The sequence below is a fragment of the Spermophilus citellus genome (genome assembly GCF_964194105.1).
Source record: "Spermophilus citellus genome assembly, chromosome: 6".
In the NCBI taxonomy this organism is placed as follows: Eukaryota; Metazoa; Chordata; class Mammalia; order Rodentia; family Sciuridae; genus Spermophilus; species Spermophilus citellus.
The window spans coordinates 163199135-163216236 of NC_138187.1; the positions used below are offsets into that span (position 1 = coordinate 163199135).

The 17102-nt window shown below is 50.6% G+C and overlaps 1 protein-coding gene across 2 annotated transcripts in view; it reads right to left on the bottom strand.

The window, feature by feature from the left end:
* MPZL1 (myelin protein zero like 1) overlaps positions 1-17102 on the bottom strand; it is a 45473-nt gene that overhangs the window by 14940 nt on the left and 13431 nt on the right. For both annotated transcript variants that reach the window (XR_014022494.1, XM_081297871.1), the window contains exon 2: positions 2771-2937. Coding sequence is in view for 1 of the 2 variants with exons in the window: in XM_081297871.1 (XP_081153997.1) it covers positions 2771-2937 (167 nt within the window). In the remaining variant the exon portion in view is untranslated. The remainder of the gene's footprint in view (positions 1-2770; positions 2938-17102) is intronic.

Here is a 17102-nt window from a genome sequence, read left to right on the forward strand (position 1 = left end):
GAAAGACAGGAAGAAAACAGTAAAAATTCACAAGAAAAACCAGGCCTCATTTTCAACCAGTATTTAAAAAGTTCAAGCTGCAGGTTGTAAGACAGGTCTATCTCCTCTCAAAACACCTGTTTTCACTGTATTCAGCTGGGGCCTCTGGAGGGAAGGACGGCACAAGGCTGGAGCTCAGGAGGAGGGAAACAGAGCACGAAGGGATGAGCTGGGAAGGAGAGGCAGGGAAGAGCCACAGACCAGGAGAGCCGTCCGAGATGTGCTGGGCCCTAACAAGGGCTCCCTGATTGAATGTGTCCTAATATTTTAGAAATAAAGAATCCTTTGGGCTGGGGATGTGGCTCAACTGGTAGCGCGCTCGCCTGGAGTGTGTGCGGCCCAGGTTCGATCCTCAGCACCACATACCAACAAAGATGTTGTGTCCGCCGAGAACTAAAAAATAAATATTAAAAACAGTTCTCTCTCTCTCTTTAAAAAAAAAAAAAAAAGAATCCTTTAATCAGTAACTGCATTCTGTAGTTAACTGTGAGTATAAACTGATTAGGTAAAAATGTGAACCAGAAACAGCACGTTCTTATTTGTGTGTGTGGAGGGTACTGAGGATTGAACCCAGGGCTGCTCTACCACTGAGCTCTAGTCCAGGCTTTATTATAGTTTGAGACAGGTCTTGCTAAGTTGCTGAGGCTGGATTTGAACTCGTGATTCTCCTGCTTCAGCCTCCCAAGCTGCTGGCATGACAGGTGTGCAGCACCTCACCGGCTCCAGCAATGCTCTTAACCTTACGCCTGGGATTATGCAGATCTTCTTCAACCCACACAACAGGGATAATTCCAGCACTGGGGTACTGCTCGGTGGTTCCTTCCCCTTTCTCCTCCTCCGTCCCCCTCTCCTCTCTTTTGTAGCACTGTGTGTTGAACTCAGGAGCATTCAACCACTACGCTGCATGCCCAGCCCTTTTTATTTTATTTTGAGATAGGTCTCTCCAAACTGCTGCGGCTGGCCTTGAACTCGTGATCCTCCTGTGCAGCTCCTGAGTGGCAGGATGCAGTGTGGCCGGCCTGCTTTATTGTCTGTGGACTGAACAACCCCCTGTTCAGGGGATAGCAGAGGGAAGGCCTCCCAAGTTGGCTGCAGTCTGTTGAGAGAACACATGCATGGAGTCTGCCCTCCTGCGATGCTGATGGGTGCGCCCCTCGCCCTGTCTAGAGCAGCTGAATGACTCGGTCCCTGGTCCTTGAGACCTCTACATGGAGTCTGCTCTCACCCTGATAGCTACCCGAGGGGAGGCTCCTTGCAGACACCTCTAGGCCATGCCTTCCGCACTCTGTCCCACCCAGAAGCACACCCACATGGCCCCGTGAGGAAGCTGAATGAATCTGACACCCTGACTCTACCTCACCCTTCCCCGCCTCCCACACAGGCTACTCTCCTCCTCTTCTAAGTCCTGGAATCTGCAAATCAGGTTTAGGTTCCAGTGCAGGGCAACAGCTTTCACCTGGGGGACAGAGGTCATAGCTTTGGCAATACCACATGCAAAAATTAAGCCAATTGGCCAGACAGAATGGTGCTTTCTTCCACTCGCTAGGATTATCTTGTATGTACTTGAAGTTTCCCCAGAGGAGACCCTGAGCAGCTTGTGGTCTATAGACAAGGGACTGGCAATCCTCTGTCCCTTCAGCAATGGCAGACGGCACATTCTCAACACCAGAAGTTAAGTCCCAAGACCACGGCCTTCAGCCACCCCAACAGCAGCAGGCGGTCACTGCTGCGGGCCTTTCCATCTGAGCTCCAGGGGGAGGTGTGGGCACTTCTGGCTATGTCAGGGCACGGCTGGGGGCACTGCCCGGCAAGATGGACCAGTGCCAGATCTTCCCTCTTCCTCTTCTCTGGAGCCCTAGGGCCTTCCATGCAGAGCTCCACCTTGTGACAGCACCCAAGCTCCCCTCACTCCACTGACGCGGGAACACGGGTCACATTCCCAGCACGTGGACTTTGCGATGTTCAAACCACAGTGCTTCTCTGGGTGTTCTTACTTAAGGTGGACGACAGACTCTGTCCCTGCAAAGTGCTCACAACCCAAAATGTGTGGCACTGCTGAAGTAGGGGCGAAGTTCCAAGGACGTGTGACAGGACAACAGGAAAACAGCAACACAACAAGGTGCATGGGGGTGGTGCCTCGAGGGCCCGCTCCCCAGGTCCTCCTGACGACCTTCCTCCTCCAGCGCCCCACGTTGGGGCATCACCTCCGCTTTACAGACCACGAGCCCAGGTCTAATAAGCACCCACCTGCACCCGCCCAGTTTCTAACTAACCCCCCACCCAGGCCCTGCCTGTTCCGCCCTCAGCTGCCTCTCCAGGCGTCCACAGGTGAGAGGAAAGCCGTGCTGGGACCTTTCCTGAAGACCCTACACGCCTGTCGCACGGTCAGCCTGTGGGCTCAGGAGGAGGTGGGAGGGGAGCAAGGCGAACGCCTAAAACAGCAGAAATGGAAACCGGGCAAGTGGGCTTCAGGCGCACCACAACCAGGAACCGCAGTCAGCTCAGGCCACCCTGCAGGGAAGAGGACTTCACCACAGGGCTTGACCGTGGAGGGGCGTGGCAAGTGGGCGCCAGGAGCAGGACAGACGCTGCTCATGTTCTCCTGGAGTAGAGCCTGCAGCCTACAGCAGACCAGGACCACACTCATCCTGGAAAAGGACAATCGAAGAATGGGCTGTCCTCACAGGACAGAAGCCTGTGTCAGGCCTGGTGGGGCAGAGGGCACTCCTACCGACACTGTGGTGTCAGCCCCCTCGGGCTGGAAGCTCCAGGAGACGGACGTCAACCCGCCAGTCACGTTAGTGGACTTGAACTTGCACGGCAGCTTCCCTTGTGTCCCGTTGGCCACAAAGATTTCTTTGGGTGTGTACACCTCCAAGGCCGACACACCCGCTGTCCCTGGAGAGAAGGAAAGCACAGGAGTGAGGCTGGGTGTGACTACCACGCGCACACTCACCAGGTGACACAGAAGACACAAGGAGGTCGGCACACACAGGAACTCACTGCTGTCACACCACACACCAAGCAGGGTGGTGTGCGCCCCTACGCCCAGCGACTCAGGAGGCCGGGGCAGGGCGAGCAAGCTCCACACACCTATGGAACCTGTCTCAAACTAATACTAAAAAAGTAAAACAGGGGCTGGAATGTAGCTCAGTGGCAAAGCGTCTGCCTTGCATTCACAAAACCCTGGGTTTGACCGCCAGTTCCAAAAAAAAAAAAAAAAAAAAAAAATCCCACCAAAAAATAAGAAGATTAAAAAAAAAAAAAAGCAAAAAAGCAAAACAGAACTATTCGTTTCTGGCAGGATATTCTAAAGATTTCCTACAGAGTAACTGCTGATGGTCTTAAGTTTTTAAAGGTTTTTTTTTTTTTTGGTACTCTCTTTTTAAAAATTTTTTGACAGCAGAATGCATTACAATTCCTATTACACATATAGAGCCCAATTTTTCATCTCTGTGTAAGTTTTATCAGTTTTACTAAATCTAACATGTATGTTTTCAGAACTAACAGACGTTTTAAAAGCAGTTTTAGGTTTACAGACTAAATGGGAAGTGGAGAATTCTCACCATGACCCCCCTCCCGTTAGTCACGTTGTTCTCAGCTGGTCAGCAAGCCCATCACAGCACTGCTGACTAAGGCCCACAGCTCACGTGAGGGCCACTCTGTGTGTACTCTTTGGGTACGATGACATGTGTCTGCTGTCACAGTGCCACACAGAGCATCTCTACAGCTGGGCCCTGGCTCACTGCCCCATCCCTGGCGACCTTTCTCGGCCTGTTTCTACTTTTGCCAGACGCTCTACAGCTGGAACCAGCGTGTAGCCTTTTCAGACGGACCCTCCCAGCAGAGTTCACTTCCGCTCCTGCGTGGCCTCTGTGGCACAGTGTCCCTGGCGCATGGAGTTCCAGAATTCTCCTTCACCCACTGAGAGCCGGCAGCTGCCCCTGTGGCCTGTCTGTGGCAAACTGAGGCACATCCTACTCCTCTAAGCAGCTCTCAGATTTGCACTGTGACCCCAGGAACTTTCTTCGCCTACATTTAAAGCATTGGACTCTATGTTTTTAAGCTAAGAATTTTAGGGCCATATACATTTCTTTCTAACCTTCACTTAGTTTGAGTCTGTTTTTTTGAGTGAAGATTCCCATTTTAGCAGCAATCCATAATAGTTCCTGCAGTGGCCTCTGATTTCAGATCCTGAGAACAGAGCTGTGTTCATGCAGCCAGCGATGGGTGTTTTCCTTGCCATGTCCTGGGCTCAGCTAGTGGAAAAGCTTCAGTGGGCAAAACACATGCTGGCGCACTGAGCTCGGCTGCTCCTGGAGGCTCTTTAAAATTCCTAGCTTAAACTCACCCAGCCCTTCAAAATAAGATATTTAAAAACAAGCTGTTGGTAGTGAATATGTGCAGTGTTCTGATGATTCTTAAAACGTGACAGGCAGAAAAGGAGCGGTACTGCCGCCAGCACTGACAGTCAGTTTCAGAATCTTATTGAGGCCTTAAGGATGATTCTGGCCAGGGAGAAGAGGGCACGCCCCCATTCCTCCCAACCATCTTCCAAATATTTATTCTCAGGACACAATGGGCACTTTTGGCTATTCTTTTAAATAAACTGATAGCCACACTACATCAAGCAGATTTTTTTTCTGCTAAAAGAGGGTGGATTATTATTATAGGGAACAATAGATTATTATTTGTGGTCCAAACCTCAAAACAAGCCCTTCTTTCAGACCAGAGGCAAACAAAAGAAGTCCCTTGCTATTGTGGGTAGGCAGAAAAGCAGCCCCAGGCACTGGAGTTCAGAACCAAGCAGGAAGCCAGGAGAGCCGGTTAACCAGTTCATGCAGGAAGGGGCTAGTTAGCAGCCCTGACTCACTCTGCCCTGTTGACTAGTTGTCTCCACAGAGAGCCCTACAAGGAAAGCCAGGCTCTAAAGTCCACAAACAAGTTTCCTAGGGATTTTTGAGCCAGATCAAGGCCTGGCTGAAGAGCTGTAGGCTCGAGGCCAAGCAGCCACGTTCACAGTTAATGATTTTGAGCAGAAAGACTATCCAATTTGCCTAACCGGCTTTAGGCACTCGAGGCTAGGCCTGACCTAGTTGCACCAAAGCTGGTTACTAGTTCGTGCCTTTCATTTGAACCATCCCATCACTCTGGCTAATGGGAACACGCAGCTCTTGGAGCCAGGACTGAGTCCAAATCTAGACGATGGGCTGGTTCCAGAAAGAGGAAGGGACTCCGACCAGTGAGCCCACTTCCCCCATCCCCTGCTGACCATCCTCCTCCCCAGGGCGCTCTGGCTGCCCTGGCCATTATCCCTGGCCATTAGTCAGCTCCTGGTTTCCGTGTTTACATTCCCTTTTCTGGTGATCTGGCTAAGACTGGGCCTACCCCGGCCAGTCACCCCAATGGCCACACCTAAACCCAGGTTTTTCTGGCTCGGCATTGCTGACAACTGGGCCAGACGGTGCTGTGTTGTAGGGGAGTGTGTGGAGCACAGTCAAGTGTTGGGAATGTGACGGTAGCCTTTCTTCTGCCCCAGGCTGTGACAGCCGCAGCTGGGTCCCGGTGCTCCAGACTCTGTGTCAGGGCCTGCATCCTCGCCAGTCCTCACAGTCAGGCTTCTCGACGTCTCCTCCTGGCTTCCCAGTGTCCCTGACACCTGGTTCACTGATCCTGCTGCCAGGTCTGAAGCTAAAGCCCACCATCCCCCAGCCACCCCAGCATGGCACACGCTCCCCAAGTCCTCCTGTGTGCACTGCTTCCCTGCCCAGCCTCCAAAGCACACAGCCACAGGGCGGGCTTCACCCTCCACAGGCGGTTGCTGACCTCCAGGAGACCCTGCCTTTCCCACCTGGTGCGGGGACAACCTGCGACCCCTGCCTACCAAATGTGCGTCGGCCACTCCCAACAGCCCTGCCTCTCATGAAGGCTCCTAATGCGCCCAGCAGTCCGTCCACATGTCCCATCCACCCATCACTGCAGCCAGACCAGGGACAAGTCCTGGATCTAGCTGGCCAGACTCAGCTGCCCACCAGCCTAATCAGCAAGCCAAGGATGTAAAAAGGAAAAGCGAATTTCACGCAGCTTGATCGAACCAGGAGAAGCTGCTAAATTTCTCTGCCTGTCCCACAGATTCGGTTCTGTCTCACTGCAACAAAAGCCAGTGGCACCCACGTGGAGATTCACCAGGCTGCGCTGGCCAGAGAACACCAAGTTGAGCTTCCCTGGCAGCAGGCAGGCCAGAGGGTACTTTTCCCGTTTTCATTCTCAGCATGAGGCCATCTGGGGTGCAGAAAAGCCCTTCCCAGCCCACTTTCCTCCAAATCTCCACCTCTGCCAGCTTCTCCTTCTTACTACTGACTGACTTCCTGCTTCCCTGAGAAACCGAACACCGGGAGGGAACTTCTCACACCCCCAAGCCACCTCTGCCCCCACAGCATCTGCCCACAGGTCCTGCCTTCCCGCCCCGGGGCAAGCGGGTGTTCTCTGCAGAGCCACCTGCAGCTCCTCTGCCCTGCCACCCGAGGACGCCGATCCGGCAGTTCTCCGTCTTGGCCCTGACCTTTCCTTTGGCTGTGAAATCACCACTGCCAGCCATCTAAGTGCCACATTCACACTCAATCCCAGTCTTAGGGGCAAAGCTCAACCCTGCAGCCGTGGCCCTTTCGTCCCCTCTTTACAAATCTTAGAAGAACTGTGTGTCCTGCTCACCGTGTCCAGTCTCCCATTTTCTCCTGAACGCGGATATCCACCCTTCACCCCCACGACCACATGGCGACTACACTGGCGCTGTCCTCCTCAGGGGCTGCCGCGACCTCCAGGTGGTTAGATCAGGGTTCCTTCTCAGCTCGTCTTCAGACCTACTTCTGTCCCGCTCCCCTTGATTCTATTCCTCTCCTATTGCCGCTCCTTCCCTGCTCTCCCTGACCTCTTCTGTCCCCGTCACCCCCTGAGCACTAGTCAACACTCCTCTGCTGGTTCACCCAGGCTCAGACTCGGAGCAGGTCCACATGCCAAGCACACGCTTCGCCACGTACCAGCGTCACTTGGCTGAACTGACGCTGCCCCAAACTCAGCTCCTGAGTCCCGCCCCTCAACGTACCTTCCCACCCTCTTCTCCCTCAGCACATGGCAACCAGCCTTCCGGGGGCTGGGACCCTTCCCTGACTCCTCCTGCTCACCACGGCCTCCAAAGCTGTGGGCAAAACAGATGATCTCTACTGAAACCCGTGCCTAGAGCACGAAGCTCCCTGCCCCACCCAGTCGTGGTTTTTCCGTGGACTGCTGCAGGGCCTTCCCCACTGGGCACGCTGGTGTCTTCCCCACTGGGCACGGTGGTCCACAGGGCCAGAGGAATGATGTGAGAGACCCAAGTTAGATCCCGTCTCTGCTCAAGCTCTCCACGGCTCCCGCATCGGGATGGGCTCAGTCCTTGGATTCTGTGGCCAAGTCTCGCAAACCTCTCAGACCTCATCTCCCACCATCCTACTCGGGTTCCAGCAACCACCTTGGTCACCTTGTGATGAAGGTGACCATGGACTCAGGTACCTCAGGACAGAGGATGCTGTGGACGGGGAGACTGGGAGCCCTGGGACACTGTGACACTATGGGGGACAAGGAAGAGAAGGCCTCAGGTAGGGAGGGTTCAGTGGGAACGCTTGCTTCAAGGTGCACATGGTTTCCATGCACCTCACTGTCTGCAGAATCCAAACGCCTTTTCCTCTCCCTCTTTGTGGTGCTCAGGATTGAACCCTCGTGCGTGCTAGCAAGCACTCCACCACCATGCTATACCAACTGCCTAGAATCCAAAGGACTTTGGCCAAGCTCGCTGCAGCAGTCCCTGACCAAGTGCATGTGACCGTGAACAGCATCTGTTAGAGATGCTCTCCTAGGTGGGAAAGAGAAACTGCACACAGGTTTCCCCCTCAGCCTGCATTCCATGCAGCTCAAGCCAGGGACGATTTCACTGGTTTCTTAAACAATTGGGAATGGTGCACTTTGTCCAGCTCACCCCCACCTTCTTAAGTGACTGAGAGTATTATGGAAATACATAGTGAAAGTATTGTGGATTCAGGCAGCTCCCCTCCGAGCCATAAAAGGGAGGTTTTACGGGCTCATTAAAATGGTGGAAATGCAAACATAAAGAACACTGAGATATACAGAAAGCACTGTTCTAGTCTACATTCCATGTCACTGAAGACTGGAACCCCAGTCTGAATAAGACATAGAACAGATTCTTTTCAAGCCTAGGATTTGCAGTTATGGCACAGTGGCCAAGTAGGCGGTGACATGATTCCAGCCTTGGCCCAGAACCTCACAGAGAGAAGAAGCAAGCTTCCTGCTGACTTCTGGGAAAACCAGCAGCCTAGGGAACGAGGTGAAATGAGAACTGACAGCCAGCTCTAGGTCCTCCTCGTTCCACATAAGCCCCCGTAGGTCGGAGCCCCTGCGTGGTGACGTGGGTAGGCCTGCTTTCTCCCTGGGCCTTCTCCCAGGAGTCTGCTGAGTCATGCCAGAGTTTAAAGAGTAGGAACGAAATCAGAACCAAAAGGACCCTTCCCTTAGCGTTGCCCAGACAACAGGGCTTCTAACAATGCACCTCACCACTAAAGGCAGCATGTAGTCAAAAGTGACAGTGCCGCTCAAGCCCGGACCCAGCCCAACCAACGACACCTGCAAAGCCATCTGAGAAGCAATCAACAGGTCCTCAGGGCCAGCTGGCCGGGGTCATCCCTCCCATGACCAACTGACATTCAGAGTGTGATGTTCCTACACGGTAGATGGAGACACGGGGCATTTTAGAAAAAAGAATGAAGACAAGACAGAATACAAAACAACGCCCATCGTAACAAAGACAAAAGCAAATTTGGGAATGGTTCACCCAAGAGGCTATTTCCCGAGGCGGCCCATTTCAACATTCTGAATTATTAAAGTAACACAAAAGCAATGGTGGCGCCCAGCTCCCCGCCAGGACGCGCTTCCTCCAAGCGATTCTAGCTCTCACATTTCCAGTGAGGTCACTGGAAATGTACTGAGCAGCATCGCCATGAAGAAATCACGGGGCAGTCGAGGCTGGGCTGGCGCCCAGCTGGCCGGTCACTTCGTGGCAGCATCCACCTGCAGCAAGCGGGTTTGTAAGATCCTTATCTGTATAACAGGTCCTGCTACTTCCTTGAAACTGAAAGAGGGTTTTGTTTGAAAAATTGTTTGAAGCACTTTGATGTGGTCAGGATATCTCCCCGAGCCACTGAGCGACTGTGGCCTGTCTCTGTTCTCTCGCTGTGCCGAGACAGTCTGACACGGCGACATCTCCTAACAAGCACAGATGTGGCCTCTTAAAAGACACTAAAAGAGCGGAGTGAGGAGCGCACTGAGCACAGAGCTGGAGGAATGGCCCCCGGGAGGGCCCGTGTGAGGGACCAGCCTGACAGGCTCAACTCCCAGGCGGGGAGGGAGTGCCCGGGCTCACTTCACATCCATCCTGGATGTGGGTCTCTCTCATGTGTACATTCATTTTAGGATAAAAACTTTTTAAAAGAGAAGGAAGACTGTAGTAAGGTGAGGAGGGAACTCCCTTTAAATTCCAGGGCGTCCCAGGGAAAGCATGGAATCCGGCAGCCACGCTCCTCAGAGCTGGGCCACCCTGTGGCTGATGCAGGCTCCTCTCTGCTATTTCCAGCTCCCCAGGTGAATGGCACAAAGCAGGGGAGGCGACAAAAACACACTCCGTCCCGTGAGCCCTACACATTAATAAACCAGCTTTTCACTGTCGGGAACACACTCCGCTGCACTCTGTCTAAAATTATGCTGCAGGCCCAATCTCCAAGCGACTTCCTCCAGCATCCGCCCTGAGCTCCCCCACATCCTGTCCTCCCCTGTTGGCTCACACTCTGCTGGAAGGACCAATGTCTGTGGCCATCAGAATGCAGGGACAGTGATCCCGTTCACCAGTGTGTACACCCTTATCGCTGGATGAACACTGGACTTTCGCAATGTGTTCAACAAATATCTGTCAGAATTTTGGGAAAAGTGAATGAAAAAAAATTAAGGAGAATAAAAACTATCAAACAGCTCAGATAAGCTCAGCCCTAAGATAAGCTCAGCCCTAAGATAAGCTGCCGCCCCTGAGTGGCTCCAGCCAGTGCCAGCAGCACAGCGTTCACAGCTGTGCAGCTGTGGGTCCAGGGAGGCTCAGAGGGTGCTCTCAGGAGGTTCCCAAAGGGGAGTTCCCGCCTGCAATCTCACAGACAGGGTCACCACGCCAGGCCAACGCCTTCCCCATGATCTATGGCCAGCAGGCCACGTCCCCAGCCTCAAAGACCTTTCTGTTTCTGAAATGAGCAATGTCCAAAAGGTCCTGAATGGGGCCAGTCATGGACTAATCAAGGTCCCTGCAAGCCCTGGTGTTCCTTCCTGGCCCTCGACATCTGCTCCGCTCTCTCCGGTGACTGATTCCCTTTCCTCAATCAGCCATTCATTCTTCCCACACCAGCTAGGACTCAGCCTCAGCCCCTGGGTCCTGACAGCCCATGGGGACAAACACCTCCAGTGCAGCCGCAGCGGCTGGGTCCTGGCCCCGACTGGGGGCTGTTACGTGGGGTGGGGCTGCGTGGAAGACTAGAGTCCACACATCAGTGCCAGAGTCGCTGGTGGCGCGGCCCGACGGTCTGCACCAAGTACCCCAACATTTTCTCATCGTAGCAGATGAAAATAAGACATCTTGGGTACAAAGTCAGACAACTTTACTTCTAATAAGCTGCAGCAGTCTGTCTTAGCATCCGTGTTGAGTGCTCTGGGGCTTGTCTGATAGGTCACACTTCCCAGGGCTCAAGGGACTTAAAGATTTCTCAAGCCGAGAACCACCGCTGCACCTTCAACCTATATGCCTGAGCTCCCAGAGGGTGGTTCACAGCGTGTTAGAGAGCGCAACACAAAACACCACCGCAGTGACAGAACAAGAGGCTGAAGGACGCCTGGGCCGACAGCAACAGGGTTATGCCTCACCCCAAAATACGCCCAAAAGAGAGGAAAAACCTTCAAACTGAAACCACTGGCAGAGGCATCGAGACACCACGGCCCACATCCAGGAAACACACAGCAGCAAGCGTGACCCCATGGGGACACCACGTTCTCTGGGGGGCCTGTGGGCAGGAAACTAGGGGTCACCTCTGTGCCTTCCTCTCAATTTTGTTGTAAACTTAAAACTGCTCTAGAAGATAAAGTCTATTAAAAAGATCACTCCTGCTGGGTCCCTGCCACCTCTCCCGACTCTGACTTAATTGGCATGGGGTGTGGCCTGGGCATTTGGGGTGATCTGAAACACAGGACCACCCTCCAGCACACCAGTGAGATGTGGGGACCCGAAGCTCCTGCACAAGACGGCGCCTGGTGAGCAGGACAGGCTTGGACCTGAACTTCTCCAAGACGAAAGCAGTGCTCTGTGACCTTCTGAATCAGTGACCATTGACCAGAGAACTAACAAAACCCTGCCATTTCAGAGCCGCACTGGCCTGCAGAGTTAGCCCGACGGCCACCCTCCCCACACGAGGAGTGACTCAAATGGAGCTGGTCCGTTGCTGGGTTATCCTTGGGCGGGCTCTGGGTGAACCCCAGCTTACTGCTAACCTGTCTGTACCCGTTTCTTATTTAAACCCAGGTGAAAAGCTCCCGCACGCCTCCCAGAGCCCGCAGTCCTCAGCCGGCAAACAAGCCCCCAGTGCATGCTCCTCTGGCCGCAGGACGCTGGTTTCCACCCACCCCGAGGCCAGGCCTGCCTCTGGGACCCCTGCCTGCCTGCCTGCCTGCTGAAGCCCCCAGGGGCCACCCCTTGGCCTCAGCGCTCAGCACTCCCTGCGCACACCATGGCTACCATCCACTGAAGCAAACTCCCTTTAGTTACCAGCTCCACAGTTAACCCTAACTCCTGCGGGACTCCCATCTCCAGGCAGGAGCCTGACCCGGCCTCTGTGCCCCCACACCAGCTGCGAATGACCAGACAGCTGTCAAACATTTAAAACAGATGACAGGCAGGTACGAGGATCCCTATAACGTGAACCTTCGGTTAATGAAACAGAAGCACCTATGTATGTTTTACTACAATAAACAATTTGCCCTCAAATGGGCTCCTTCACTCCTAGGGAAATCTAGTAAAGGCATCCAGACTAATCAGCACCGATTTCTCACTGCCAGAAAGGGCTCCAAGTGTAAACACTCACACTTGGACATGAATTAAAACATGAAGAATGGAAACATCTGTCCCCCATCCTGTTGAGAGAAGGCTTCACCAGAACAAAACGGATAATGAATGGGTGTGGTACACGCCTCTCATCCCAGCAACTGGGGAGGCTGAGGCAGGAGGCTCACAACTCCAAGGCCAGCTTCAGCAATTGAGCAAGACCCTGCCTCAAAATTAAAAAAAAATAATAATAATTTTTAAAAAAGGGCTGGGAATGTCGCTCAGTGGTAAAGTATCCCTGAATTCCATCCTCAATACCAAAAAAAAAAAAAAAAAGGTTAAAGAAAAAAAGAAGTCAATAAAACACCTCTTTATTGAATAGCTAATAATGCTGGGTTCTATGGGGATGCAGCCTCATTAGCTACCACACATGGACACACACATGGGAACGTGTACTGAAAAGTGCTGTGTGTGTGCTGTGTGCAGGGTCTAGTCAAATGCAGAACACCGGAAAATGGCCTGTGGGAGAGAGGTTATGGACCACCCAGTCTGTATCTGACCTGTCGTTTATACCACTGTTTTCCCTGGGTAAGTCCCTCCTGCACCATCTCCCCTACAGCACCAAACAGACCATGTGCAGTTGAAGTCACATTCAATGGAGAGGTCAGGCTCCCTTTATGGAGATGCCCTTGATTCTATCTGGAATGTGGACAGAATCAAGCCAGACTGGAAGGGCACTTTGCAGAAAGAGAAAAACAAAGTTGGTGTTTAAAAGCAAATCATGTAGGTTAATTTGACTGAAGAGAGAAAAGTTCTTAAGTTGAGGGGGAGGCTTAGATTGGATGAAGAGTTGGAATCGAAACACCGCTGAGGATTTTTAGGTGGGCAATACAGTAAAAGTGGAGTCTTTGGTTGAGAGATTGGCAGATACACAGAAAAAGGAGGAAAGAAGAGGCACCTGGAATCAACCTTTTCTAAAAGCATTTTTGTTTATTTTATTACACTCCTTGATAGTAGACAAATACAAAGTGGTGGGAGTAACTCATCTCTCAAAGACAACAGCACTCACAAAATCACACCGCATGAGTCCGCCTTAGATAGAAGATGTTTTGAAAAGAAAGTGTCACAGAGGCCTGAAGTCTTTAACATAGTGAGTACTAAGGAATTCCACCTGATAGTTATCAAATGCTCTACAAGTTACATTTTTCAACACCACAATCATTTTGATGGGAATCTTGCTGAGGAGTTTTGCTTTCTTCTGTCTTCATAAAAAGGTGATCCAGTGTGAGTACAATGTTTGGGGAGAACCAAGACATTTACATAGTTTCAAAACGTTCCCCACGAGATAGTCAGGAATTCCAAAGGAGAAAAAAACAGTTCTTTACAGTGAAGAGAAGGGCCCCGGGAATGGCACAAACAGCAGCACGGCTCCGCAGATCATACCACCCCGGACTCACCATGTGGCCTCCTGCCAGTGTGGATGACCCGCGGAGCGTCCACACCCGCCCCGCGTCCACCTACCACATAACAGTCAATGAAAAATTCTAAAGAAAAGGAGGAAGCGTCGCAGACTAAGGGTGAGCAAAGAGCTGGGGGGGGTGGCGGTGGGGAGGAGGAGGCACGTGCTCGGGACTTGCTGCTGCCGTAAAGGGCAACCTGAGCTGAGTGGCATGTTAGTCAGCACCACGCTCCAGGATCATTTCCTGACTCCCATCATGACCCTGTGGTTACAAAGACCATGTCCTTAGTGTCCAGGAAGAACACGGCTCCTTTACTCCTGAGCCAGGAGAAAGGGGAGAGAGGGAGGGAGAGACTGAGCCAGTGGGAAAAATGTTAATCTGCAGAATCCAAGTGAAGCACAGATGGTATTCTTTGCACTCTTTCACGACTTTTCTGTAAGTCTGAAATTAAATTGAAATAAAAAATAAGAAAAATAACGCAGTTTTCCATTTAACCTTTACTTGGTAACCTGGAACTTAGGTGGCCACCAGGAACATGCTGTAACCTAGTGATGCCTTCTGGGGCGGCTTGGCTCTGCAAGGCTGAGAGCGCCTTGAACTTTGTGGAAATGCTTTTAACTTTCTTACTCTCTGCAGCATTGGATCAGGTCAGCTGTGCTGTTCAGCAGCCCCTGAGGTACCTCTGTCAGTTTCACTTTTTAAATTTGTCTGTTATTTATTTTTTTAGTCAGGCACAGTGGTGCACACCTGTAACTCCAGAAACTCAGACAGCAGAGGTAAGAAGATCACAAGTTCAAGGCCAGCCTGGCAGCTCAGAAAGACCCTGTCTCAAAATAAAAAATAAGAAAGCTGGGAATGTAGCTCAGTGGTAAAGCGCCCCTGGATTCAACCCCCAGTACCACAAAATAAATAAGTAAAACATTTTAAAAAGTGTATTTTATTTTTTTTGATGAGGTCTGGCTAAATTGCTTAGGTTGGCCCCAAACTTGCCATCTTCCAACCTCAGCCTCCTAAGCAGCTGGGATTACAGGTGTGTACCACACAGACATCCTAAGTAAATTCTCTAATCTACTGCAGGTTTAGAAACAAATTCAGTGCATGTTCATTTTACAAATGAAAAAACTCTAGCCCAGAAAGGTTAATTTACTGAACAGGAATAGGATTTGAATAATTCCAGAGTTCTTTTTCATGTTATCATGCTAATATGACCTGGGCATACAATAAGAGCTCCCAGTCTCTCGGTGAAGAACTGTTAGCAGTAGCAGGGGCTTGGGGGGAGGACTTCATCAGTGATGTCAGCTTCCCACTGGCCTGTTGTGCTTACTTTCTCCTGGTCAGATAAGTTTCCGCAGATCAGTCCAACTTTGGCCCATTTCAGGATTTCCCCCTAACCAACCTCTTAACAGAAACCCGGGTTTCATAATCTCTGGGTATTTAGGGCCTACTCTGTGGCTGGAGGTATTGATCCAAGTTGAGATGGCTATCACTTGATTTACACACAACTAGGCCAGTGCAGGGTCAGTCATCTGGAACCAGATCAGGGAGCACCACAGCCCTGCAGGGACCTGCTTCCCCTAGAGGCAAGTCCCAGGCACTTTCAGATAACTGATGTCCTGCCCCCTGACTCCCCGGGATTCTTCAAAGAAAAGAAGCCTCTTGAATTCCTCAGGGCCATTCTCCAGAGGGCTGGGGCTTACCAAAGGCCTCTGGATGGGAGAACTGTCTACAACAACCAAGTCTGCCAAATGGTTTAAACTGTATTTTGAGGAAGTTATTATGGAATAACTTTTCTTTTTTAATATTTATTTTTTAGTTAAAGTTGAACACAATACCTTTACTTTATTTATTTATATGTGGTATTGAGGATCAAACCCAGGGCCTGCATGTGCTAAACAAGCACTCTGTTGCTGAGCCACAACCCCAGCCCCATGGAATAACTTTTCACGTCACGTTGACATTTTGAAATAATTTTCAAAAACCCAAATATTTACAAAAATTTCCAGCAACAAGGGCTGCTCAAGCAACTTTATTTTTTTTTTTTGGGGGGGGGGTACCAGGAATTGAACCCAGGGACGTTTAACCATTGAGCTATATCCCCAGCCTCACCCCTTTTAAAAAATATATATTTTATTCTAGTGACTGAATGTTACTGAGATGCTAAGGGCCTCACTAAGTTGCTGAGGCTGGCTCTGAACTCCTGAACCTCCTTCCTCAACCTCCTTCCTTAGCCTCCCGAGCCACTGGGATTACAGGTATGTGCTACCTCGCCCAGCCTGTTTAAGGAACTTAAGGGTATATGCCCTCAAGAGAATGCCACAGCACCCAAAGAAGGAAGAAGGAATCAGGAAGTTTAGTGGAGGCATGGAATGATCTCCAAGGCATACTATTAAGTGAAAAAAGCAAACTGTAGACACCAAATAAGGTACCAAAACAAAACTATATTAAACAAAACAAAAATTAACTCCCATGGATCATAGATGCTACTGTTAAGAGCCATAACTAGAAGACATAGGAGCAAGATTTTGTAATATTGGGCAATGACTTCTTAGATACAATACCAAAAGCTGAGCAAGAAAGAAAAAAAACAGATCAACAGAAATTAAAACCTAAATTGAACACTTCCATGCTTCAAAATATCAACAAAACGGGAGAAAATTTCCATAAAACAGTGGAAATATTTATTTGCAAATAAATAAAAAGTCTGATAAGTCACTTGTATCCAAATATATAAGGAAGAGCCAGGGCAGGGGCTCTTGCCTTTGCAATTGAGCAGGACACAGTCACTAAGTAAATTAGAAAATAAAAAGGGCTGGGGACGTAGCTCAGTGGTAAAGAGCCCCTGGATTTAACCCAAGTACGGTGGAAGGGGAGTGTGTTTGTGTGTCGATATACCTTCTAATGAATATTATTTGTTTTGCACATCAAAAGTTGCCCCACTGGTAAGGTAAGTTGTTTTAAAAACATCTCAAAGTTTTTCCTGAACTATGGAAGACACAGACTGTCTCACTGCCTGAGACAACAAAAATGACGTGTAACTTTGGGAAAATTCAAAATGCCCAAAATGCGAAGTTTTGTTGAGCACAAAAATGACAATACAAATGGAAAATTGTATATCAAACCTCAGTGACAGATCACAGTCAAAACACAGGAGATCAAAAATACTATATAAGGCCGGGCCCAGAGATGCACACCTATAATCCCAGTGGCTCGGGAGGCTGAGGCAAGAGGACGTGAGTTCAAAGCCACCCTCAGCAATGGCAAGGCACTAAGCAACTCTAAATAAAATACAAAACAGGGCTGGAATATGGCTCAGTGGTTGAATGTCTCCAAGTTCAATACCCAGTCCCAAAACAAAACTATATAAGAAGGCTTCAAGCTCTGTGTACAAGGTGGGTATGAAACATGAGTGAATTTCATGTCCAACTTGG